Below are 26,446 nucleotides of genomic sequence, written 5' to 3' on the forward strand. Positions count from 1 at the left end.
CCCCGGCCCCCGGCCCCCGGCCCTAGGCGGCGGAGGCGGCGGGCGCGGCACCTTACGCACGTCCCGCGAGGAAGCCGTGGGCGGGCGTAAGGCGACTTATGAGGCCGAGCGCCCGCCCGCCGCCCGGTCTTCCCGCCGCGCCCCGGTGGGGAGTGAGCGTCTCCGCGGTCCTGCGGCAGAAGCCGGGCGCCTATGGCCCGGCACTGAGCCCCCTGCCTCCTCCCCGCCTCAGGGGGTGGCCTCGGGGCCGCTCGCCCGGGGAAGCCGCAGGTACCCCGGGGCACCGGGGAGGGAAGCGGGGCGGGCCGGGCTTGAGGTCGTGTTTTTTCGGGGCGGCAGCGGGCAGGAAGGAGCGGGGTACGGCGGCGGGTGCTGTGGCTCCTCGGGCGCCGTTCCCCTAACCGTGTCCCCCTCTCCTCCCAGCCCAGGAGCTACAGGAAGGATGGCGTGCCTGCCCGCCGCCCCGCCGGCGCTGGCCTTGCGGAGGTGGCTGGGGCTCGGGCTCTTCGTGCTGCTCTGCCTTAGTTTAGGTAAGCAGGAGCGGCCGGCGTGGGAGCGCGGGAGGGGGGTGCTGGGCCCAAGCGGGTGGCAGTGCCCGCCTGCCGGTCTTTGGGGGAGGGTGGCCCCCAGGGCACTCCTTCTGGTGTCTTCTGCCAGGGCTGCGGCTGGGCCAGGGTTTGGGGGTGGCTGGCTTGCTAACCATGGTGGCGAGTGCTGATGACCCGTGAGGTCTCAGCTCCCCGGGCCGGTCGTGTCGGGCTGCCGGCTCCCAGAGGGGTGAGGTGGTCACCCATCCCAGCCGGAGTGAGAGCGAGGAGGCTGTTTTCGGGGTGGCTGATGTCCACAGTGAGCATGTGGTGCAACCCCTTGGGCCTCAGCTTCGGTGGCAGGGCAGTTTCTGGAGTTTTTTGGATGGCGAAAAGTGAGTGCATGGTGGCGAAGACAGGGCAGGGTGGTGGGCTGGAGGGCTCTCTGCCACCCATGCAGCACACGGCGAGTGCTTTCTCCAACAACACAAGTCCCCATCAGAGGACTGCAATGGCTTTCCCCCATCCTTCTCCAAGGTCCTACTGCAAAACTTGCTGAAGTCCACAAGGCCCCCCCTGACCTCAAGAGGCTTGGGACGAGTCTCCTCAGCTGTGTGAAATGTTAACCTTGAAATCACACAAAACTCACTTCTCAGCTGGGATTCGTTGTGGATGCAAAATACGTTGTGCTTATTGGCAATTTTGGTGTTTCATTGCAGCTAACAATACTCTGGAGCAAACACGGGCTTTGATTAAAAATCCAGTGATGCAAAATTAGGAGTTTTCATGCTGATGTTGTGAAACTGGTAGATAGTTGATGCTGAGTTTCATTTTGCGTTTCAGTCTCAGAATCTTAAAACAAAACTCAGAGAATTTAACAGGGGTTGAATTGCAGAGCTCACTTGTAAAGAAAGCAACCACCTCAAATGCCACTTGTGAGATCTCTGCTCTCCTGTCTTCCCCCACACTCCTTCCCCTCCCTCTGCGCTTGTGAAGCACGTGTCAAGCACAGATGTATGTTTGCCCATACTGCAATGGGCGAGCAATCTAATGTGCAGAGCTGTTTCTCTCTCTGTACTGTAAGAGCTTGTGGTATGTTATTAATGTAATTATAAGCATGTGGTAATTAGCCAGTCATGTAGTTTCTCTAAAAAGGATGCCTATTCCAAGACCAAAGATGGGCAATGCTTGGATATAACAGTCTGATGCATGCTGATATCCAGTACTAGAAATAGGAGTTTGATAATAGAAAACTAGGTGTTCCTATAGTTGTACTTTTTTTTGATATGGCTTACTAAGGGAATGATAGTTTATCCTGCTTTCCATCTCTTCATCTGTTTCTTTAGGCCCCTGCTGATAACTTTCGAATCCCCTGCCCAGTTTCAACCAAGTTTGACAGGGAGGCAGAGCTGGCAGAGATGTGGCATTCTCGCCCACTGCATGGAAGCCCCTGGCTAGCCACGGGTAGCACCTGAACAGCCAGAGCCCATGCTGCCCCTCCTCATGCCCAGCCAACAGAAAGGGCAGGAAGCAGCAGCGAGGGGGCTGTAAGGAGCGTGGCACCACCGAAGGCTTGGGAATGGGCCGGGAGGCGTGGGGAGAGGCGTCTGGGCTAGGAAACACAAGGCACAAATCCATATGCCAGCAGGGTTTGGTCATCCTGTTGCTGAGAAGACTTATTTCTCCAAATCTGATCAACCACAAAATTCTGGGGTTTAATTCTGCAAGAGGCAGAGTGGGGAAAAAAAGGTTTTTTAAAAGCATTATATCAGCTTTTGGGGCATAATTGTTAGATGCTTCCCGCACAATGAGTCTGTGGAAGTCCTGGTGCCTCGGGAGTGGGTTGCTTGGCAGGCTGACAAGGACAACATATCTGATATGCTTTCTTTTCTCCCTCTGTATGCACGTGTACACACCCTGCCGCCTTTCTCTGCAAAAAGAGGTATTCCTATGTTAGTGACCCTTGAAAATACGTGCTACAGTACCCACAAATGAGTGGTTTTAAAAGCTTTACTGGCACTTGTAGGTGATGCCTTCCCTAGGTCACCCACAGGGACCACAAGGACCAGCTTTTGACCTTGTCGTGGCAAAATGGTGAAGCCCAGAAAGGGAGTTTGCCATGGCCCTGCCAGTGACTTCCCACACATTGTTAAGTGAGTCACCAAGGCCAGCATTCACAGAACTGACCTCGTGGGACTGGTCATGACCACATCAAGGCACAGTCAAAGCTGGCACCCAGAGCCTGTGTCTACATCTTGCATCCTTGGGTTTAGCCCAGGTGTTCTGGTGCTCACACACCTCCATGCCATAGCGCTCCGAAAGGTCAAGTGGCACGCTAGGATGAAAGCAGGTGCTCTCCATATGCCCTACATGAGTGAAATAGTAATATAGGGAATGCCAGGCTGAATTTTTACAAAGTAGTAGAAGAAGGCTTTAAGAGGGTCTTAACTAAAAAGGATGATTTGAAGGTTGTATTTCATAGGAAATTGCGTATGCCCAAGCTACATAGATACATTTGTTTCCCCTTGAATTTAATTTTGCTACTCTGGGGTTCACCTGAGGTGACCCACTGGAATGCCAGTGTAATTTAGAGCTGCTTCTGAGATGTCATCTGCTGCTGGAGGCAGTGATATGCATGAACACTTTGCTGTCTCAGCACAGTGGAAAAGTGGCAGAACAGCCTTGATTACAGCACAAACGTATTTATTTACTGTCTGAACACATTGCCAGTATCCCCATGGGCTTGTTTTTCCTCCTGCCATTGCACCTTCACACCTACCTACGAATATCAGGATGTTCTCAGTCTCAGTTTGTTCTATCAGGAAGATGTTGCTAGAAGTCACCCAGTACGACCTTTCCCTGTCCTGTGGCAAACATGGTGTAGGCACTGATTGCAGGGCCCCAGCGAGCCTGTTTTTTGTCCATGGAGTATTCCTTTTAGGCTTCCCTGGAGTCTTTTCATCTCACTGGGGACTGTCTAGTTCTTGGTTTCTTCCCAGTGGTGAAATTTTTTGGGAAGTTTTGAGGAAAATCCCTACAGCTTTTCTGAGTTATTGGAGAGTTGGGACGGGGGGGAATAGCCACTTCCCTCTGCATTGAGAGTGAGTGATGGCTCACAAGTAATTCACCCTGGGAATCCCCTCTTGCGTGTTACTGACAATAAAGAGCTCGGAGTGGAGCTGGGTTTCAGCAAGGGACAAAGGGTGGAGAACGAGAAAGATTCCCTGTTTTGTGGCCACCCCGAAATACTGAAGTGTCTAGGAATGAGCTTTAGGTTCTTGGTGGCTAATTTCCATGCCAGCTCCGGTATGGGTTGTGCCTAGGGCAGATTTCGTGGCGGAGATGGCAGAAATTTTTCTTTACGTACTAGATTTGCCCACTTTATCACTGGATGCAAATTGAGTTTCTGTCTTATTGCTCTAGCTGCCTTCAGCAGGTTTTTCACTTTCTTTTTTTCGGATGAGTTTTTGTCTCCTCCTGTTCCAGACATGCAGAAAAGAAATGTCTTTGGAGCAGCGGAACTAAGGAACTCCTTTTTCTGTCTGTCTATATAGAGTGAAACCTGCTGTAACAGCTTGTCGGGAGAAACAGAAACCCAACTAAAGGCTCCTGCTTTTGCTTATAGACTCTGTTTTGCTTCTTCTGTTGTGTTTTTTTAAATGAAAGAATTCTTTAGAAAAAAGCACAGAAAATTAAATATAGACAAGCTATGTTCTTACACAGTCAAAATACAGTTATATGCCTGCATTCTGAGTTTGTAAAGCTACTGGTCAGACATTCCTTTCACCCACATTGTTTCCTTTTTCCAGTTAGATCAGAATGAACCCAGATGTCCGGTGAGCTCACAGTAGTCTGAGGGCAACAACTTTATTGCATTTCTTGGATTGCTGAGACATTCGTAACCTTTTTGCAATGTGAATGTCAGACATTCCTGCATTTAAATATGCAAAGGTTGGGGCTGAAGTTTTTACACACTGCTGTAGGTTGCCAGCAGAAGTTGCCACCCTGTATGTCCTCACACCTTTCGTGCTCGTTGCTGCCTCAAATCTGAGTTACAAGTGTGGTTTAATGGGCGTAATTAATCTGACATACATGAAGGCTGCCACTGATGGAGTTATCCCCCTGCCTCGCTTGTGATGAGTTAGTTTTTTGTGGGGGTCAGCCCCCTCTCTTCAGTGCCAGTTTGCTTTTACACCCGATGCTGTGTACCCCGGAGGGGGATGCAGACAGGCAGCACAGCTGAGGGGGCCAAACAGGTCACTGCCATGGAAAGGTGCAATCCTGCTCCTCTCTCCTCTGCTCTGGCTATGTGATCCTCCCCTCCTTTGCACTAGTTCTGGTACGTGTCTGATCGTTGGATGATCTAATTCGCCTTCTAGCTTAGCAGAAAGTTTCTTTTTTTCCCCCTTGTTTTACACCAATGTGGCGTATTAAACCAGCCCCTGGAAAGCCCTAAAAGGAAAGCACTGGGAACACATGAGGTTGGAAGGGAAGGGGAAGCCAGATCCCCAGTGCTCATGTGGGGAAGGCATGAGATCAGTGCCAGTTTGTCGTCTGGCTGCACCCCGAGGTTGTGCCAGGCTGGAGGAGAATTTCCATGTTCAGAGAAGCTCTCCTTCCTTTTTAACATGTGTTTCCTACTATAAGTGCTGGGCGCATGTAGATGTGGTATTTTTCATGAGGTGGCAAGGCAAATGTGCTGAGCGCAGCAAAGTCTGTTTGCTTGGCGAAAGGAGGTCGGTTTTGTTTTTAAATAGATGAACTTTATGTTTAATTGTAGCTGTTCTGTCCCCTTAGAGGGACATCACCATTGGGAGTCTCAGGAGGTCATTTGAGAATATGTAAATCTTTCCCAACACGGAAATGCCACAGGCTTTGCTTCTGCTTTTTCACTGTTATGCTTTTAAAATATCATTGGTCCCAGGGGACTCCCTGGCTGAAAATAAAAGTGCTGACTGCTGGCTAATGGTGGCATATCTAGCTATACAGCACTCAGACATTCACACAGACGTTCACCTTTTGGCAAGCCCAGAACGCCACCGTATCATATAAAAAGTTGTTAGAAAAGACTATCGAGGCAAGTCTCTCTGTGCACCGCTGCTCTCCCCAAAGCAAGTACCCTCCAGTGTAGTTTTAAATGCCTGGCAGACAAGGATTTCATCCCTGCGGTGGGGGAAGTGCTTCAGTCTGAACAGACCTCACCATCAGATGCTGCTTCCTGCCAGCCAAGAGAGCCCCTTCCCCATGCCACCCTGCCCTGCAATGCTCCCAGCCGGTACCTCCAGCGGCCCCTGCCCAAGTCTCTCATTTCACTCCCTCTGCAGCTTTTGTAGCTTTCAGACACCTCTGGACTGCTTTGGTCTCGTTTTCTTAGTCATCGTTCAGTTAATTGCCATTCACCATGCTGCGCTCTTATATAGCGCTGTTTAATCTTTCCTCCAGGCAGTCTTCCAGCCACGGGGTTATTGTCAAGGTCGTTGTCTACAGAGCGTTTGTGAGTTAGTGCCCAAGCAGGGACCAGGCTTTTGTAACAAGATAACGGCTGGCAGGCCTGTAGCATTGTTAGGGCCGCTAGTGAATATTGCTATGACTGTGGGCAAGTACTTTGGAAGCAAAAACAAAAAAATTGTCATTTTTCTAATTTTGAGTGGGCTTATGTGAGAGGTGTTATACTTGATTTTCCTGATTACTGGGCACTTTCACCTTCTATTAGTTCCAAGAGTTGGCTGGCTAGTTGGGGAGCACACAAGGCAGTGAGATTTAGCAAGCACTGAAGAAAACTGGGGCCTTAAGCAGTGGGGAGGACCTCAGCTTCAAAAGCTGTGTTGCAAGGACAGCAGTATGCATGGTAGTGGTACTGGAGGAATTAGGAAAACGATCTGAAAACATATTCAGCTGGGAGATAAATATAGAGGAAGTGCAAAGTGATCCAGTCAGCAAGGGACAGAGTCTGCAGGGGGAAAAATTAACAAATTCATTTCTGTCTTTGTGTGCGACAAATCTCCCCCAAAGGCCTGTCTTACGCAACTGCCACATCTAGTTTCTGCCTCCAGACTGGGAAATCGTAAGAGTGCTGAGCCAGCTGCAGGAATTTGATCTTGAAAGGAACTAAAATATGCAAATCCTCTGAGGACATCCAGATTTAGTGTCTCCCCCTGCCCTTTTTTATTCTAGCGGGGTAACCCACTCCGCGCGCTTGGAACAGAGAAAGGGGGAGGTTCAGAAAGACTCTTCCCTTCGCTTCTTTGCCCAAGTAAAAGACATCCTTCTGTCCCCATCGCCGGTATGCAGCAGGGGAGATAAGCAAGCTCTCCTTCCTCTCCTCCCTGAGCAACACCCATGTGGAGGGTTCCGCAGCAAAGAGGACGATCTTAAGACACTATATAGTCCTCACCCCCAAGTACTTTGGCATCTCATCTCCAGCTCCTTGCTTGGATCTGACCTCCTGGCTAGTGCCAGAAACTGACTTGCAAAGAGTTGCAATCTTACTCGTGTTATAAACAAAGCAGACTGGACATACCCAGGCAGTGGGCTTGTCCCAGCTGGGGCAGTGGTGACTCAGAAAGCAGTAGATCTTTATCTCAAGAAGTACCGAAACACGAGCTGGGCACCGGCAGGAGCAAGAAGGAGGGTACCGGCTGGCTGGAGCTGCCCCAGTGCTGCAGTGAGCCCCTTTACCAAAGTATTTCAGATTCCCTTTAGTCTTCTCAGTTGCTAATTGCAGATCATGGAATTTTTTCGTGATTAATGGAGTTTCCTTCCCTTTGAAGCCAGGTTTTTGACAGAGTTGTGACTCAGTAATGGCACTTCCTTTCATTCCCCATCTGGCTGGGTTGCCTTGCTGGCTTTCGTGGCAAAAGGCTATCAGGGGTGAGTGAAATCTGCTTTCTGGTGAGCAGCGATTAAGACTGGAGAAAGCAGAGCATTTGGTCTGCAAGCTGCAAAGCAAACCGTAGTTGGAGGGAGAGCTTCAGTGGGAGTAATGTATGTCTAAGAAACTGGGACCACATCGGACACCAACAAGTGATGAGAGCGCCCTGTGAACCACTCTAAAATGAGTGTTACCTACAGTGCATCACTGCTTATCAAACTATGCTCAGGGAGACAAATAAGATTGATAATTTCATTTGTCATCAATAAGGCCTCAAGTTAACATGCTGCTGGAAAAAAAAAAAGGGATTAGTGCGCACCCCCAAAGATGGGCTGTCTTTCTGTCTATAGATGCAGAAAGGTGTCATCTGGTTTCACAGCTGCTTCATGATTTCAAGGATTTCTTCACTCAAGGCTTTGCATGTGAAACAAAACAGCATTAAAATGGAACAAAGGCTGCTGAAGGAGCTGGGCACCAAAACACTGTGGGGATATTATAATCGTGGCCAAATCACGCAGTATAGAGCTGGGTGAACCAAGGTTACTGTTTTGTTTAGGAGGAATGTGGCAATGTGAAGATGGGAAGTGCATAAAGCCATGTAAGGGGTGCCATGCCCTTGCTATACCACTCCAAGCAGGGCGCCCCGAGGTTACAGCATAGAAGCAAGCAGAGCTGAACTTTTAGAAAAACCTCTTTAAACTGTTTCCCTAACTCAGGCAAGCCATGACATCATCGTAAACTAGGATTAATCCTGTTACTTAATGGCCGCAGGTGTGCTTGACTAGCGTGAGTGGGTACAGGGAAGCGAGACTGAGGGGAACTGCTGCCGAATGAAGTGCGTCGCTGTTTTTCTTCAGGACGCCTTCTCTTCTGCTCCTCTTTCTCACCGCATTTGGGATGAGTAAAGGAACATGACCTTGCAAGAGGTCACCGTGACATAAGCGAAGCAAACTGGGTTTGCAGTTGCTTTGCTTTGCTTTGCCAGAGCAGCCTAGAGAAGCTGAAGGGTAGCAGCAGGCCTGTGGTTTGTGAGCAGAAGGTTGGGCTTGGGGTTGTGCAAGGGGAAGGGGCTGCTCCTCCTTTCCCTGCATGCTGAGACCTGCCTTTGCATGCCTCCACTTGCTGGAGTCTGGGTAGAAGGAGCCTAGGAGGCTTGCCAGGCACTCATGCCCAGGTTAATATGCAGTCACAGATTCCTTAAAGAGGATGGCCAGCAGGGCCTGCCAGCACCCACTTTTCTCTGTTTCATCCCATCTTTCTCCTTTCATGGGGTCTTTACAGCAAAACACAGAGGAAGGAAATGATTTTATGCACTGCTGAAATGTCATGATGTCTCCACATAGAACTTATCTGGGCATCTAATGGGGTCTTTTCTGTGATCAGCGTATTCACAGTGTCACAACACTGATTTAGCTTAAATACAAAGCACTTCTTCATGTATTCCAGTGTAGCACAGGACATTTGGTGAATTTTAACTCCATGGAAAGCTTTGGGAAAATCTGATTCCTCACTGGTAATATCACCAGTAAGGGGTAAAGAAAAGAGCAATGAAGAGTGTCTGGTCCTTTAAAGACTCGACTTCTCAAAATTTCTCAGATTTTCAACTGATTATCTGTCTTGCTTGTAAATCCCCACAAAATACAGCATTGTCCTCAAAGGATAAATCCTGCAAGTTTGGGGTAAATGTGCTGCTCACTCTAAATGAGGGGCCTGAGCTGCAGAACTACCTGGGGACTGTCGGGTGTGATTCCTGCACTGACCCCAGGGGACGGCCGCTAGGAGAAAGCCACAGCTCCACGAGACATGTTTTCCTCAGCTGGCACAGCCTGGTAACCAGAAGTGCCCTTGCCTCACCACAACATGGTGTCCACCAGCTCCCAGAGCTGCTTGAAGTCCCTTTCTCCAGCCCATGTGCAGGCAGAGGGCAAGAAAGGTGTCAGTGCCCCAGCAGAGCAGGAATCCCAGGTGCATAGTCCTAGGGAAAATCAGTGATGCCATAATTTAAGAGTAGAGAGACTAGCTGCTGTTGCAAAGATAAATAGGGGACCTTATGGAAAAAAGCAACGCAAGGCTGTTTTGACCCTCCCGGTTTTGGAGGGCCACCAACAATACGCCTTGGAGCTTTTTGTAGGACTATCGGTCGAAAAAATGTGCAGATCCACTGCCTTACCTGCTGCTTACATGGGGCGAGGGGGGGGCTCCAGGTCCACCAAGAAGGACCTTTCCCTTCATGTACATTGCTTTGTGGGTTGTGTGCGAAGCAAGGTGACACAAGGTAAGATCAAAAAAAGGCAAAGCAGTTCAGAAGGGCAGAGAAATGGAAACTGAGGGGAAAGAGAATGGCTTTGGGGTTTCCGTTCACCAGGAATTAATCTGAAGGTTTCCAACAGTTCAGCGCTGCTTCTCTAAAGCATGGCATGGTCTTTTACTGCTTTTACAGTCAAATGTCTCTGCAGGACTTCTGTCCCAGAGGCAATCTGCTCTCCCATATGGCCTGACTGTATGCGTGGCCAGGATAACCAAGCTGTCTGAAACACGGCTTGGGCAAGGAGTGAAGTAAATAGAGATACAGGCTCAATAGCTCTCCTGCTTGCTGACTCTCGGAGCAAACAAGAAAGGACAGGTTTCCTCTACACTCACCTTTCTGTTCTCATTTAGCCCTGCCATGTGGGGCATCTGCAGCACAGGCATAGTTTGAACGAAACGTTTTTCTGCCCGAGTAACAGAAAGTCAGCCCTTTCATCAGCTGAGCACTGCCACACACCATGGGCTTCCAGTGACGGAGTAACGTGCATGCACAGCAAGGGAGCGGGTGGGCTTCAGGGGACGTAGGAAGAGGAGGGATCTTTTTTTCTAGAAAAGTAATTAAAAATTATTTCCACGGTGGATACCTCCCCCACAGCCTGGTTACGGAGAGCATTCAGCACAGAAATGGGACAGAACTGAATTTTCATTTTTGCTTTGCAGTTCACCTTTAAAGTGAAAGGGGACTTTTGTGGGGCTGAATGACTCTTTGTGGACTTTGGTTCCTTCAGCCTTGCAGCATTCAGGTTGCAGTTTCAAGGGTGCAGAGCCTTTTAAGGGTAGATGTGACATCAGCAGGAGTTTCCAACCCCTGCACATGTACTGCCGAGGAGGTTTTTGTTCTCCTTTTGGTTGCAAAGGAGACTCTTAGGGGCAAGGCGTGGAGAACCTCGTGCAACTTATGATGCGATGTCACCCTGACATTTACTGTACGCCTACTCTTCCCCTATTGCTGCAAAAGAAAATAGAAAATTATCTTTATCAGGCTCCACAATCCCAAAGTTTGACTGGCTGCTCTTGTGAATCTCTCCAACAATAGTAAGAGCTGAACTATGAGAACAAATGAAGATGTGGTTGAGGGAAAAAACACACACACAAATGCATGCAGACACGCAGGAGAAGGAACTTCAAGAATCACAGCCTGAAGTGGGCTGCTTTTAAGGTGAACAGAAGGAAATGCTTTTTCTCACAGCATGTAATCAAACCATGTAACTCATGGTCACAGGATGTTGTGGAAACCAAAAATATATGTGCTTTCCTGAAGGGGCAAGATCTCTTAGTGAAGGGTAGGTCTAGCAGTAGGGATTAAACTGCCAGTGTCAAGAAATCCCTAAATTCATGACTGCCAAAGCTTGGCAGGGCATGGCAGTTCTTATTCTGTGCAGTGTGGAAGAACTGGTTTTTCTACCATTTTGCTACCAGTTGCTGGCTGATACAGGTCAGCGGGCTGAGTGGGCTCCTGGTCTGCGCCAGTCTGGTTGCTCATGGTCTGTGATGCATTATAAGGGGAAGTACAGGTTTGGGGGGTGGGGGGGAATTGTGTTTGAATCTTTCCCTTTGGAAGACCAATGAAGTGGCTGAGTGGAGGGAAACCAGTTAAATGAGAAGTCGCTCATTTGATTACATATTCTATTTAATTAGTATTAAAGCATTCCATAATGTTGCCAGGACCTCCCCAGTATTTTTCAGGGTGTTTCCTATGGATTTCATGTCAAGCATGTGGGTGGGACAGGGGTAGGTGTGTCACAGGGGTGAGAACTTATTTCACGTTCTGTCCCAGGCTCTCTGCCTGGGCTAAGCTTCATCAGGCAGCCCCAATGCTGCCCCAAGATCAGGCTGTGCCAGGGCACTGCCTGAGCATCTGCTTGCCTCCCTCCAACACCAGCAGCTGGAGGACTGCAAAGGGTGTACCGCTGGACACAGGTCAGCGTGCTGCAGGGGTCTCGCTGCCGGCTGTGCGACGGCATCCCAAAGGGCTGTGAGTCACCTCTAAGCAAACAAGCCCTGGTGGGCAACGAGCTTGTGGCTATCTTGGACACTTCAGCTGAATATGAATGTCACAGCACCCTGGTCACACCCTGAGCGCTGCACTCTTGTGCCTGTGTACAGCGTGGCTGCGGTTAGGCGTTAGCAGTGATGATAACATGTGAGCCAGCATCAGCCAGATTTTTCTGGGGGTGGGTGGCAGTTCTTAGGCTCAGCTTTGTCAAGCGTTCAGTTCACGCTTCAGGCTGAGGCTTTGCACATGGGGTCTCACCTCAGCTGATGCGGCACTCTCCCCATCAGTGACAGACTGCCTGGTCAGGACTTTCCTGCTTTCTCTCTCAGACATGTTTACTGAGATCTGTTCTGCAGGGAAGGAAGCAGGAATTTGAATCTTCTCTGCCCTGAGGCTGGCTATTTCTTTGGTTTTCTGCTCTCAATCAGTGGGGTGCAACAGATCGGTATCCCCCTTCCACTACTGGAGATGGGTGCTAAGGTAGTGAGGCTGAGGCAAGCAGGGCAAATGTAAAGCAACTCAACCTTCTGGACTAACAAGCAGGGTGCGCAGGGATAAGCATCATCCTGAAGGTTACACAAACCCAGGCGAAAGCCCAACCATCTGCCCTGGCCTTGCTGCAGCACAGGATAGCGTGTCAGTACTGGGTCACTCTTCCAGCAACAGCAGGAGCTCCTTGCTAGGCTGTTCCCTTGCGTGTCAGGTCCTGGCCCCTGCGAGCGCCTACCTGCTGGAAAGAGGAAGGGGAGTGGGAAAGCAGGGCTGATCACAGGAGCCACGTGCATAGAAGTCAGAGTGCGAAGCAGGGGGGTTACTGCTAACCTGGTCAAAGTTGTACTGAATTTCCCCCTTGCAAGGGCCTCAGCTTTTTATTGTAAGCACGTGCCTGTATAGTGGGTATGGCACCGACATGGTCGCTGGGCAGGAGTTAGGGAATGCCTATGCTGTTTGCAAGTAATCCCAAGGGAGGCCCATGGGCCTTCGCAAATATAAATTTGTCTTAGCTAGACTAGGCAAAATTCTTCATTTGCTAATACTAGGAGACTGATGACAGTGTGGCTGTAACCTTTGTTTGTCATTGTAGGGTTGCTTCTAGCTTCTGGGATCTTGAAAGGTTTGAGTTTTTTTCTTTTACAAGAAAAACCCTTCCAAAAAAAAACCAAAACCCCCAAACTAATAGTCCATTGTGGCCCTGTCTGGCATGCATGGAACCCACCGGAGGGTGACACAGACTTTCAAAACACTGAGCTCTGAAAAGGGAGAGCAGAGAGACAGCAGTTTGGGCATGTATGTTTTCATCCCTTTACATGAATAATGGCAATTCTTTACTCTGAGGTGTGGTTCTTTCAAGGGGCCAGCAAAATTTCTGTTCAGGCAGGTAACTCTCCTGCATTTGCCTTCAGTAATCCATGCAGAAATCATTGTGTGCCCACTAGCTCGGGGTCCTAAGTAGGACTGGAGCATCATGTAAAAGGCAATGCCAAGGTAGGCCTCCCCTCAGTGCAGAGCTGATGTTGTAAACAGCTTGGTGGGTGATGAGGTACATTAGCAGGTACAGACAGAGCCAAAAGAGGTGAGCTCTGCGCTGCAGATCCTGACACAAGGCTATACCACTGTCTCACTGACTTTTGCTTTGCCCCCCTCCTACAGGCTGTGCTCTGGAGAAGAAAGTAGTCAAGAGCAAAGCGGGGGAAAAAGTCGGCCTGCCATGTTGTCATGAAATTCCCAGCTCAGAAAGTCTACAAAATTACCGGGTCTACTGGCAGAAGAACACCACGGAGGTAGTGCTTGCCTACGCAGAGGGGAAGAAGATCTCTGAGCACGAGCGGTATGAGAACCGGACAGAGATGGATGACAGGAACCTCACGCTGTGGATCTACCCTGTGGAAATCCTGGACAATGGTCCTTACCAGTGTGTAGTTCAGCACCTCAGATTTTCACAGAACTCAGTTGTTGTGTGTGATGAGCCTGTCACCCTCTTTGTTACAGGTAGGTGGATTGCCTCCCAACACTTGGGGCTTTCTGGTGCCAACCTCTGGGGGTAAGAGACACTCCTCCAAGCTTTAGTCATAGTGTAGCAGATAGACTTTCATCAGGAAACCTAAAAGAGTGCTGGAAGGTGTGTTAAGGCCCCTGTATTTCCATTCTAGCAGCCTCCCTCCTTACCTTTCCACAGCTACCCCAGGTACAGAAAATTCGCCTTTCTCATCTTCCTCCCCTTGATGCCTCCCTCTTGGGCAAGGATACCTCCCCGGATCCCTCCCCAGGTACCACTGCTGGTGGGTGCCCTAGGCCACCTCTGCCCCCTGCTGTCTTTTGGGCAAAGCAGAGACCAAGTCCTTGGTGCACAGGAAGCGTCCTAGCAGAAAGAGGAATGGGGTGGCATTGCTTCTCTGTGGCCACAGCAGCATCCCAGCCCTGCATCCAACCCCTTGGGAGCCCAGGCTCTCCGGGGGCCTGGCCAGCTTGCTGGGTACACTGCCGCTCCACAACCTAATGCTGAACTCAGATGGAGATTTGAGGCTTTTTACCTTAAAGAAACAACCCGAGTTCCTTTGCTCAAAATGAATCTGAATCTTTTCTTGGAGGCTACAAAAAGTTCCGTTGACATTATTTTCCATTTCTACCACTGTTTTTGTGGCGGTTGGTTTCAACCAAAGGCAGAGATACTGGTAACATACATAAATATATACATACATTTGAATACCTTCAGCAGCAGAGAGTTCCAGGAATCTTCCAGACAAGCCAGTGAATGAGCATTCCCCATCTGGAATGAGATTCGTCAGCAAAAAAAACCAAGCTCCTGAGGTTTGGCCATTGCCTGCCGGTCTGAGGCGTGGTGGGCATACGTGCAAGGAGATAAATTTAGTGATCTTTCTGGGAACTGATATGAAAAAAGGGAAGTGCACTGCCAGCACCCTCTCTAGCTGTGAGGGCTGAGGAGTAAACTGCATGAAAAATGTGAAACAATGAATCTCTTTTCCTCCCTGCAAATACTCCAGTTTCTTTCCTTCCAGAAATCCCCTAGCTGTCTTAACAGGCCAATTGTAATAATTGTGGTAGACTTCTGCTCCCTTTGGAAAAGTGGGATCAGTTATTGTGGGGATCAGGAAGGGGAAAGCTCCCCTTGCCCCTGCTGGAATCAGGCTACCCTGAGAGAGGCAGAAAGGTGTTACTCCCTGGTGACTGATCCGGGAGCCTTAGTGAAGTCAGCTGGGATGTTTGAAAGAACTTTCCAGACTGGATGTCAATGCCATATTGCTCAACAGATAGTGGGCCTGGAAGGAAATCCTGGTCTCTGCTTGTCTGCCACTGGTTGGCTGTGCAATGTTGAGCAAGTTTCTTTCACTAGTTACCCGGTAGCCTAGACCACAGGTTTGTGGTCAGCATAAGCTGTGGAAGACATGCTATGATTGCAAGGCTGTCTGCCTTAATCCCAGCAGCCATGTGGTCAAACAGTGAGTCAGGCAGCGTGCAATCGCAGACAAAACCTTAGCTGCTCCGAAAAGGGTCATTTTGCAGTGAGTTGAGCAACCTGCTGCAGCTCTCTGCCTGGCCTTGCCATGGCTGGGGCTAGCGCCTGAGGGGGTGTGCAGGCTACGGACCTACAGCTGGCAGAGGTGGGAGGGAGAATTTGGTCTCTTTGGCAGAAGTGGTGTTGATGTGACTTACACCCACCAGGAAGCCACATGCTGATTTTTTTCTGACTGGTGCCTCTCTTTCTAAAGGTGTGGTCCCATGGAAATTTTTCCAGTGGGAGAGTTGCCTTAAATAGCTCCTTTGTCACCCCTTGCCTCCTCCTCCTTCTCACCCTGGGCTGTTTATTACAACCCGTGGGCATCCTCAGTTGTACCAATGTAACTGTTTACAGTAACACAATGAACCAGATTGGCAAGGGGAAGCAGGCTAAAAATGACACCACCTTTCTTCGCCTTCTTCACTCATATTAGTCGTCTCATCGATTTCACCATGCAGCCGCGCAAACACTTACAGCAATACATCTGACCAAGCTGTCTGGGTGGGAAACCTCTGAAAACTGTCTTTGGCAATGTGAAAAAAGTCCAGTGAGAGCATGGTCTGAGAGGACCTGTGTATTGCTATGCATTTTTGTAATGACTAGTATGACTGGGTCTTGCTCTCAGCTGCGCCTTCTGGAAGGGCTCTCATGCAGAAAAGGTAATTCGGTCTCTTGCTGGCCATACTGGCTGAGACACCAACATGTGACTTGCTTCCTTTCCCAGCAGAGATGGAACCTCTGTGAGCTTCTGGCTGGGAAGGGACTAATAAGGGAGGGAAAAGGAAATTGTCTACCATTGTCTGTAATACAGATTTTTATTCAGTCCTGTATTTTTCCTACCTGTTTTATGATTCCTTCTGTTGTTCCACAAACTGCTGTATGTAGAGAGAAATGGCGGCATTGGGAAGGGTGGGGTCATGAAGTCTGTGTACTGCCCAGGAGGAGAAGCAGCAAAGGCCAAGGCCATATCCCATCAAGGCCGTGGGGAGAACACTAAGGCACAAGAAAGGCCAAATAGATTATGATAGAGGAAGAATGCCCTGTGGGGGAGTCTTTGCTTTGACCATGGGTGATCAGGACTGCAGCTCTCACTGTAATCTGACAGAATGGTAACTAAATGTTTCTTGCTTCAGCTGACTTCAGTAAGCCGAACATAACAGCAAGAGTATCTACTAATTCTTGTGACTCGACTGAGGTGGTGGTAAAATGTTCTTCTCATGGAGGTTTCCCCAAACCCAAAATCTCTGGAGCCCTCAACAATGTGTCCGTGGTGTGGAATGACAGCTGGGTGTCCAAGTCCAGCCTCAGCCTGTACAACGTCACTGGTGAACTGTGGCTCAACGTGACCAAAGACGTCAGCTTCACTTGCTCCGTTGAATACAATGGCTTTATCAAGTCCACCAGTTTGCTTCTGAGTAGGTTTTATTAATAGCTTGTGTTACAAAACCATTTTGTTGAATCTGCTGAGTTGCCTCTCTGAGAAAGCGGTAGATTTTGTGTATCTGTTCATGCAAGGATGACCCAATGACCCTGCCTGTGAGCTGCACACCAAAATATTTCAAAGGCTGTAAGACAGCAGGGGTGGGAGAGGAGAGTTACGCCAGTGACTGACAAGCAGAGACAGCTCTGCCTTCCTGATGCTTTACTAAGAGTCACAGCTGGGCTGAGAGGGCAACTGGATCCCGTTGTGATCTCATGATGTCAGCCTCGGTGGCTCCCACAGGTTGGGGTTGCCACCATTCAGTGCCCCTCTGTACCAGCACGGTCTTGCTGCCAGTTGTGTGGCACAGACCTGGTATTCGAATGGAGTGACTTGAGAAATGTGTGTGCCTTAAAAGACACAGGTTGCACTTAAAAAGAATTTCCTCATTTAACAAGCATGTTTGTTCCTGCTTCAGTGACAGAAAACTGTCGGCTGGGGTCTAGACAAAATTCTGCTTTCATACACATATTTAATATAGGGTTAACTCATACAGAGAAAAATTCCATCGCTGTGCGTGGCTTAAAAGTGATAACATAATAGATAAGTCTGTGCTTTGAAAAGCTTGAGGCACAAGTGGAAACAGCATGAGGGAAGGCAGCACAGTACAGTCCAGATGTTTTGCAGTCGAAGGGGATTTGCAAGAAAATTCTTAAAGCCAAAAGGATTTTTTTTTATGTTGTTACCAAAAAAGTATTCTGAAATGTCTCTGGGTTTGATGTTTTCACTGTAGAGATAAGGGCACCTTCAAGGAAAGCTAGAGAAGTGCTATTTTTTCCTAGGGAATTGTACCTTATTCATCAAGGTATGTTATTCATCAACCTTACTAAAATCAAAGGGGCTTGTGAGGAGAGGTGCCATTCAGCTTCAGGATGAATGCCAGAAACTAGTGCTTTATGAATATTGGTTATTGCTGGATGTATAGTGCATAATGTCCCTAGAGACAGTAATGGAAGAAGGTTATGAATATCATACTACATAGAAAAGGCGAGTAACAAAAAAAGTAATAATAGTAATACACTGTTGTCACACAGATTCTCAGAGGACGGTGCAATCAAAAGTGAGAACAGCAGTTGCAAAACCCCCACTTTTTGATTTTTAAGATGCTGAACCACTCCAATTTTGGTATGATGGAAATGGTCCTCCAAACGAGTCTTCCATGAACACAGAGTTCCAGACAGAATGCAGCCTCTGGTAAACGTAGCAGGCAAACCCTACAGTGGAGGGGAAGATTGTACAGTGGATCAGGCTAGTGTCTTAGAAGTTGAATAATTGTGCCAGATGCAGATGATGAAAATCTGAAGATCTATGAACGTGCTCCTGTTGAATTAGTGTTTTCCTGTACTGTACAAGAACTGCCCATTATCTACTCTAATGTCCTAGTGGCAGAATGGTCATCTCCAGTGGTGAAAAGCCAAAGGCTCCAGATCCACTGAAACTGAACTCTGCCACAACACTCTTTTCCTGCCATGCAGAAAAAAGTCTATTCTAGTCTGTTTAATGCATCATTCTCCATCACCTGTGAATTCAGCAGGCATACATCTGGTGAAAACAGTAAGAAAAACTCCAGAGTACCTTTGAGAATGGAAGTTTTCTAGATAGGGACTCAGGCTTTTCCACCAAGCCTAACCAGTTTCTTTAAAAACAGCTTATGTGTTTTTAAATACTGCCTGTCTCAGTCCTGTTCTGGACAAAGACCCAGCATTTCAGATTCTGTGGATGTGTTAAAAATTTCAGCACATAACAAATGTGGGGGAATTGAAGAAATTTAGGTGCCAGCTTTGTCTGTTTATTGACTAGGGGAATTTTCAGGCTGAATATCTGAGTTAGAATTTGTCCAGAACCACCAAAATTCACATACCTACTCTTACATGAAAATGCCAAAATGTTGTTGGGCCCTTTATTTATGTTTTATTTCTCTGTCTCAGAAAAAACAAAGTACTGCATTGTCCCTACTGTGCCTCCACCTTATAATGTCATTACTGCCTCCAGTATCATCATTATCATCTTCCTTTTGGCTATCGCCCTAGCAGCAAGATACCTCTCAAGGCATGGTAAGTGTAGCTCCTTTTTCAAGAAACAGTCTCTTACTGCTTGTGGAGTTTCTGTGTAAAATACACATTTATAGAAACTATACTGACACACTAGGTATTTTTGTACCTTCTTCTCATTTCCTTTTTTTTTTTTTTTTTTCATGCAGCATCTACTGTCACAAAATCTAAGTCCAGCTCAGGACTTTCCTACATTTTGTGTGCAGGCAGCACTAGGGTTCAGGTTTGAGAGTGAAGGGGTGATAGGGAGTTTTGACAGTAGATCAGAATATTTCCAAAATCAGGGGTATACAGAACTGAAAAGATTCAAAAAGATCCATTTTTATGTATTAAGATGCTTGAAGATGCCAAGAATCTTGGTGATCATAATAGATACAGCTGTGCACTGACAGTTTCAAAATGGGATCTCTCTACACACTCTACTTAGACAATCCCTCAGAAAAGTCACAGAGCCAAAGTTACAAAAATACATAGTGCTAGGGCCACAGAAAGGACTTAAGCATAGCAATGTCCCACTTTTAGGAGAACCCCAATCAGGAGAGATGGATTTGTCACCTTTGTGTGGCCAAAAATGGCACAGGTGAAGTGCCCTGTCCCACCCTATGAAGTCTTCAGTAACTCCAGACATGTCTCCAGGAGTTTTTCAATGGCAAAGGGGACCTCAAGCATTTCAGGGTTAGCTGGCAGCCGAGTAGATTTTTTTTGTGTGTGTGACTCAAAAAAATCTCATCTGTTAGCTGTTGCTCCTAATCATGTCTAAGCTGACCTAGCCAGAAAGCCCCTAAAGACGTGGGTAGGCACCTAATGGATTTATAAAGGCAGCTAGGCATCCAGCCAGTATTGAAAGTCAACAGCAGTAGATGTCCTATCCACACCCTGTTAGCGGCTTTGAAAATCAGTCCTGGAGAAAGACAGTAGGCCTTGCAACATGTTATAAATATCACCCAATCAAGTTCTGTCAGGTTACTGGGGAAGTCAAGTCTGGAGACAAGAATCCCACACTGAATGCTCTATGTTCAGCCCACTTAAACCAGAAGTCACCAGTCTGCGTCTTCGCTCATCACGGTTGCAGTGGTATCCCCCGTTGGAAAGACGTTATTTGCTAGGTAGCAGGGACTCGGTTCACTTAGGGACACTTGTAAGTTTGTCATGCTTGTGTTTTCTGCTACCTCTATTTCAACTTCAGACAAGTTCACCTCCAAGTCAGAGGTGTGGAGGTAGCATTACTATTTTTCTTTACCCTTCCTCACCAACCACGCCCTTTCAAAAAACCACTGTGACCACTGAGTCAGGCTGGGCTAATTTTCTTTTGGTGTCTTACCACAAAGAAAGGAAGCTTCTGGAAGGCAGTGGCTCTTGGCTACACCTGTGCACCTACTCATTTTCCACTCATGTGCCCCTATGACACCCCTGGTTCTCCCCTGCTGTTCCCTGGGGCTATGTCAATGGGAAAGCAGCAAGCAGGTTGAAACCAAGAAAGTCACAGCTGATCACAGCCTGTGCTGTTACCTGCGTGGATAATGAACTTCTAATTATAGGAGAAAATTATCTGGAATTGGAAGATTTGGCTCTAAACAAATATAGGCTGGAAATTAAAAGGTTCCTTACCATTAAATTAGTAAGATTCTGGAGCATTCTGAGATAGCCTTTTATATAGAAACCAAATTGCTTTTAAAGTAGATATAAAAAGCATACCAATGTGGTAGAATGTGATCACCTGCAACCACATGGGACATTGCTGCATAAACTGGAACTTCCCTTTCAGTCCCATTTTCCCAATATGCACAGGGAGTAGATTTGCCGAGTCAGGTGGTGCTATTTTGTACAGCCACTTTCCAGACCAGGCGTATACTGTAAGAAACTGAAGCTAGAGCTTCAATCCCACTTCCCAGTTTGTACAGTTGTCACATTTCGGTGCTGCTGTGCATTGCCACCTGTCTGGGAAGGGAGATATCTGTCCTAAGAGTGCTTCCTGCTGGTGTTGCTACAGGTCACCTTTCAAGAGCTATTGTGGGAGCTCAGAATAGGTCTGAGAGCGCCTCTGTTCTGGCATATGGAAAGCTGAGTCGGGAGCTGCCTTGATGCTAAGAGCGGTTTCTGAGCTCAAAAAGCCATGCTTCAAAGAGCTGAAGTGTGGGAGGGAAGAATAGAAAGATAGAGCAAAACGGAAATAAGAGTTCTCAGATGTGTGATTGTGGTGGTGACCAAAACATGTAGATGCTTTGTTGAGGTTCACAGCCCCCTACTTTGAGGAGCTCACAGCCTATCTTTGCAGTAATTTAAGAATGGAAACTCTCTAGATTTTTTTTTTTTTGGCTTTTCAGTTAATTTAATGCAAAGCACCAAGATTAGACCAAGATTAGAGGTCAAGCTTAGGATCCATGTTGCAAAATTTGTGCAAGTACAATTTGCTGTAATAGCACACAGAGATTCAACTGGAATTATTAAAACAAAAGTCATTCATAGATGCTGAGATACTAAGGGGACCTTTTTAATCTGAACTCCTTTTAAAGCACTGAAAAGAGTTGGTTGGCTGGTTCTAACACCAGTGTTCTTTCACTCGCTTGGTAAACTGCATTTAGTGACATGTAACTTTTACCATTATTTCCCTTCTGACCTTATCTTAGCATGTAGCAATCTGTCTTTGTGCCAGACTGAGGTCCTAGCCATGTGCTAATAAGAACTGTTTTATCCATATGACGCTACATAGATAACATTTATATAAAACAGAGCTTTCTATCAGATCAGACTATGGCTATGGGCCAGCCATATACAGATGCACTGCAAGGATGGGTCCTGCCAAGGAAAAATAGGGGTAACTGGACCTAAAAGATTTCTTTTTCTTTAATTTCTTCTCTCCTTTCTTCCCACTCTCAGTTATACTTTACTTTGTTGAAGGAGGCATTTGGATTCAGCACTTTTATGTCTTCTGGAATTCCAAATACTAATGAGGGATCTTCTTTTTCAGTCTGTTCTCACTGTCGTAAGCCTCAGGATTCAGTGGAAGAGGGTGTGAAAGAATGTATGAAGCCACCTGTGAGCTCTAAAGTGACATCTCAAACATCATCTGTATGACCAGATCGCATTTGCAGGTAGTTTTCTTCCCTATTCTTCTCCTGGCAAAATAGCATCTCAAATACTATTAGATTCTCATGAGATGTTAGCTCACAAAACCATGTATGGCTTTTAATATCAGTGTGTGCTGTCCTTTAGGGTAAATAAAAGTAGTAGGGCCCTATTGCCAGCTCAGACACATGGTGTTTCCTGGTCAGGTAACTAGAGGAATAATGCTCATGTTGCTTGTGGGCATTGCTTTGTTTGGGTTATTTCGAATTTCTAGAAATGAATCTAGTGATAGATGTTAGAGGACCAAATTTCCTGGGCTGCTAAGCTGCTTTCTCCACAGAATGGGCCCTGCATGGATGTCGTGCAAGTTTTTGTGGCATTCATTTCCTTAATTAACATAAATTTTTAGGGACTAAATGGGGATGAAGAGAGATGAAAGAAAAGGAACATTTGACAACTTTTGACTGTCAGTGTCTCCTCTGAACCTGTGTGAGGAAGCTGGTTAATATCTGAGAGGTGGGTTTGTAGCACGGTCATCCATCTGTCAAGATCTGCAATGACATCTCCTGCCACTGCCCGTGTGCTAATTTTTTGAGCCTCCCAACTAAGAACTGGGCAGTCTTTTCGTTCCTGTCCTGTTGGACTCATTTGTCAGTAGCTCATCACTACTACAGGTCCCACATGTGGCTTTGGCTTCATCCCCTAGAGGTGATTTCTGGCTGATGCCCTGTGAGCCACGTGCCTGATCTGATGCATAAACATGGGAACATCACTGATGATAGAAATGAAGGATTGACCAAATGGTGGTGAGGGAGAGGTGAACAACAGGAGAACAACTCCAGCTTTCCCAGTAAGATTAGCAATGCCAGTCCACTTCTGAGATACCTCCATTCCCTTCAGCAGCTGGAGGAATGGAGCAGGAAAAGTTTCCCCTCTAAGACTTGCCCAGGAAAGACTAGTATTTTAAAAGGAGTTACGTTTGATAATGAGGTGTTGTGAAGGATGGGCTGGGGAAAAGTCTGGCTTAGCAAAGTTTTATGACTACAAAGCATTATATTCATTTTGGCTTGAAAGCTCAGCTGCATTCAGGGCTGTGTCCTCCAAAAAGACATTTTTCAAGTCAAGAGACTTAAGGAAAGATTAGCAGCTAACTGTTCTTATTCGCATCATTATCCAGGTGGGTGCGTTTCCTACTCTCACTACAGCATGCTGAATTGCCAGGGTAACAGCTGTAGAGTCCTAGAAGTCATGAATTTGTCACACTGTGCGTTGCAGTAATCTAAAAGCTTAACATGTTTGAGATGGAAAGGAGGGGAAACTATCATTCAGGCCACTCGTCTCATTTCCAAACTTGACCACCCACTCATGTTTTCCTCTGGGGAAGGCCCTATCTGGAACAGATACTAGAGCCTTGGTTAGCATGAATTCTGGGGGGTTTTGCGATGGGAGTGGTGGGAGTTCACCTACTGAATAAATCCATTCTGCCACATTCCTCTTTTGTCATAAAAGTTTGCCAGGCTTTTTCTGCAAGTGGCTGGTGTTTCCCAGCTCCAGCGCCGGGAATGGCTGCTGACTGTGGACAGGGATGGAAGCTGTGCTTCCTTAGTGGCTGACTGTCATCTTGTAACTGCGTGATGCGCTGAGCCATGTCCTATTGCTGCTTAAATACGGTAGCACATTCATTAGTCATCCTCACTTCGCAGAGGGATAGCACCTCTGTATGGTCCAGAGGTTTTCACAGTAAGCATTGAGCCAGTCTGTAGCTGACTGTAGTGCCTGTCTTGAGCTGTCTAGCTCTGAACAGCTCTGTCTTTACTGTAATAGGAGCCCTCTTGTGGAGGGCTATCGCAGGTGATCCCCGTTTGTCTTGGCTCTGCAACATTCTGGCTTATGTTTAGGACTAAGAAGAAGGGGGGGAGAAATCAGTAAAATTTTTTCTTTGGGTCCCTCAGGTTTCTTATCCTGTGTATTCCGCACTGCAGTTCCCACTGTTCGTTGTACAGCAATGCTTATTGCATTGACCCTTTGGCGCTCTGAAAGGGGATGACAGCAGTAGAAAACTCTGCTCAAGAAGACTGACAACAAAATCTTGTGTGAATGAATACAAAACCCCACCTGTGCCACAGAAGCAGTGGGGTGATCTCGTTACAACGGGGTCGCTGGAATTCCAGCTGGGAGGACCCTCCATGTTCCTGCAATGGGGCAGAAGAGCAGCGTCGTCGGCATCGACACACCAGTTCAAGAGTTTGGGATCCTCTGGCTTTGATGCTGCCTCTATGAAAATCAGGGGGCCTGCTGAGCCCTAGCAGGTAGCCCACGCCCACCTACCCCTTTAGTAACACAGAGCTGGCCTTTGGGAGACCCCAGACCCCGACACACAATCTCGTCAGGCTGTGCCTCCATGTTGCGACTGGGAGCAGCTAAAACTTCTTTTATATTCAGCCTCGCACGGGTTATCTGCCAGCACTGTTCTTTGTGCTGGAAGACTTTGGATTTGGACTTGACCATTACAGATATATGTCACTTCTCCCCTAAAGAGGCAATAATGCACACACTTTTCATTAAAAAGCACCTTGAGGTGGGACTATATGCCTCATGCTTATTTTCAGTGCTATGAGACTTTTTAGGGAATGATACATACTGACGGCACACGTAACAGCTAACTAATATTGCTTATCTACAGCAGTGACAGAAGTTCTCATAACCTTTCTCTCCTGAAAGGATGGCCTCGCCAACCCAGGTACCAGGACACAGTTCATCCATTAAATTACTCAGAGATACAGGAGCACATCTGACACAGCGCAGGCTGCTGGTGGTGGTGCGTGTGAGTGTGCCCACCTTTGTGCATACACATGTACAAGCTTTTATATGCATTCCTTCCTACCCACACTTGCCAATCCCCATTTACATTTCTGTAACACTCAGTGGTTATCTCACATGTATCTACTGTAATGAAATGTAACTCAGGGCCTTGCTTCATAAACATAGGTCTGCTTTTGTTTGTACATTTGCCTAGGAATACTTGTTAGGGTAGGCTCGCCAGCTTCTTGGGAGTCTCACAGCAACATAGAGATTTTCTTTGCGTTGAATGGTGCTGCTTTCTGCCAGCGTTCTCTCTAGCCAGCCAGGACTTGAAAGAAGTGCCCTACAGGATGCTAACGTTGGATAGGACTCATCTGATCTGGGTGATATTCTTGCCTACTGTGTAGGAAAAAGTGGTTTCTCATTTTGAGGGGAAAAGAGGAAAAAGCTCCAAACCCCAACAAGCTTCCTAAGCAGCTCTGCATACTAACCTGACTCAACCCTGCCCTGAGTTTGACAGGTTTGTTTTTCCCTTTTGCTCTGTCCCACTGCAAGCTGTACCCATTCCCTTACTGCTCTATCCATGTGTGCAGTTAGCAGGGCAGACCAAAGTCTGAAAGCACCATGCCGTTCTCTTTGTGGGATGTTTTGTTGCTTGAGCTGTTTATCTTGCTAGGACACAGCAAAGAAATATTCCATCCATGTCACTTTTTTCTAGCAGCTATATTGAGAGAGAAATTGCTGGAGGAAACAAGAGGACTAAAAGCGGTTTGTAGAGGATTGAGCTATGAGAGGCTAAGGGATCAAGTGCCAAGTAGTAAAAAATAAGACACTGCTCCCTTTCTACTCCTGCAGAGTCATGCTGCCCCATCAGCTTTTTTACTGCTTTCCCATTGTATGAAGTGAAATGGGAACTTCAGAACATTCTTATGGAGGGTCTTTTGACAGAGAAAAGGAGATAAGGTGGGTGATAAGGAAACTAATACTCTGCACTTCTGCATTCTGGCTGCAAGCAGAACATAGGTGACACAGAAAGCAGTGTTTCCAGAAGGCAGCTTGACCTTATTGCAGGACTTAGTGCATGGGCAATGGTGTTTTCATATTTTTCAAGTTTCCTTTTCTTTCAATCTATGCTTGTTCTTTCCGGCACAAACTACTAGCTTCTTGCAGGCTGAACACACTCTCTTTGTATTTACTTTGCTCATTTTCAACATTGTGCTTCCTTCCCTGCTATGAAGACGATGCATTGCCACCTTACCAACCACACCACAGCTCTGATAGTAGTTCTGGCACGATGTTTTCCCTCTGACTATCCCATGCTCTACTTCTGCTCCTGACTGATGATTGCACAGCCTCCTGGAGCAGGGTTTGTCTTTTGCACTGTGCCAAACCTTTCTACATCACAACAGACTCCTGTGACACTTTAAGTAACTTCTTCTAAGGAAACAAAAAGTTTCACTGACAAGTATGTCTAGCATCAGTTTGTTTTCATATTCTTGATGGGCACGTTATTTGGTTTATTTTTTTCCTTAAGCACTTATACTATGAATCATGTTTTCTATTGCCTTATGCTGTATTCAGTGAATTGCACACAAATGGTTTCTGTGAGACCTTTTCAGCTTAATACCTGGGTCTTTGTACCAGGTGAGCTTCTCTGTTTATCACAGGTACTTTGAATGTAACATTTTTTCCAGGGGTTTCTCCTTTAATTGTATTAAAAAATAAACAGTAAACTCAGTTTCCTTTCCTCAGTAATAAAAGATGTCTGTTCTATGTGCTGGGAAGTGGTAGAGCCTTTCAATTACCCACATGAGCCCCAGCCACCATTT

General features: G+C 47.2%; 1 protein-coding gene across 2 annotated transcripts; it reads left to right on the top strand.

The window, feature by feature from the left end:
- On the top strand, window positions 1-26,390 carry LOC140662356 (T-lymphocyte activation antigen CD80-like). 2 transcript variants are annotated; one of them, XM_072885734.1, is made up of 7 exons: window positions 1-270; window positions 424-530; window positions 13,352-13,690; window positions 16,352-16,633; window positions 18,627-18,752; window positions 21,718-21,841; window positions 23,768-26,390. In XM_072885734.1, the coding sequence occupies exons 2-6, from the start codon at window positions 443-445 to the stop codon at window positions 21,822-21,824; spliced, it is 942 nt and encodes a 313-aa protein (XP_072741835.1). In that variant the 5' UTR covers window positions 1-270; window positions 424-442; the 3' UTR covers window positions 21,825-21,841; window positions 23,768-26,390. The 2 variants fall into 2 exon arrangements, with proteins under 2 accessions (XP_072741835.1, XP_072741843.1); XM_072885742.1 differs by having other exon boundaries at window positions 23,798-26,390.
- Window positions 26,391-26,446: the final 56 nt, after the last annotated feature.

This window comes from Ciconia boyciana, chromosome 1, assembly GCF_034638445.1.
Source record: "Ciconia boyciana chromosome 1, ASM3463844v1, whole genome shotgun sequence".
Lineage (NCBI taxonomy): Eukaryota > Metazoa > Chordata > Aves > Ciconiiformes > Ciconiidae > Ciconia > Ciconia boyciana.

Coding starts and splice junctions, on each gene's coding strand:
- LOC140662356 (XM_072885734.1), top strand. CDS start 443: ATGGCGTGCCTGCCCGCCGCCCCGCCGGCGCTGGCCTTGCGGAGGTGG. Junction 13,691..16,351: donor TGTCACCCTCTTTGTTACAG/GTAGGTGGATTG, acceptor TTCTTGCTTCAG/CTGACTTCAGTAAGCCGAAC. Junction 16,634..18,626: donor GTCCACCAGTTTGCTTCTGA/GTAGGTTTTATT, acceptor TCTCTGTCTCAG/AAAAAACAAAGTACTGCATT.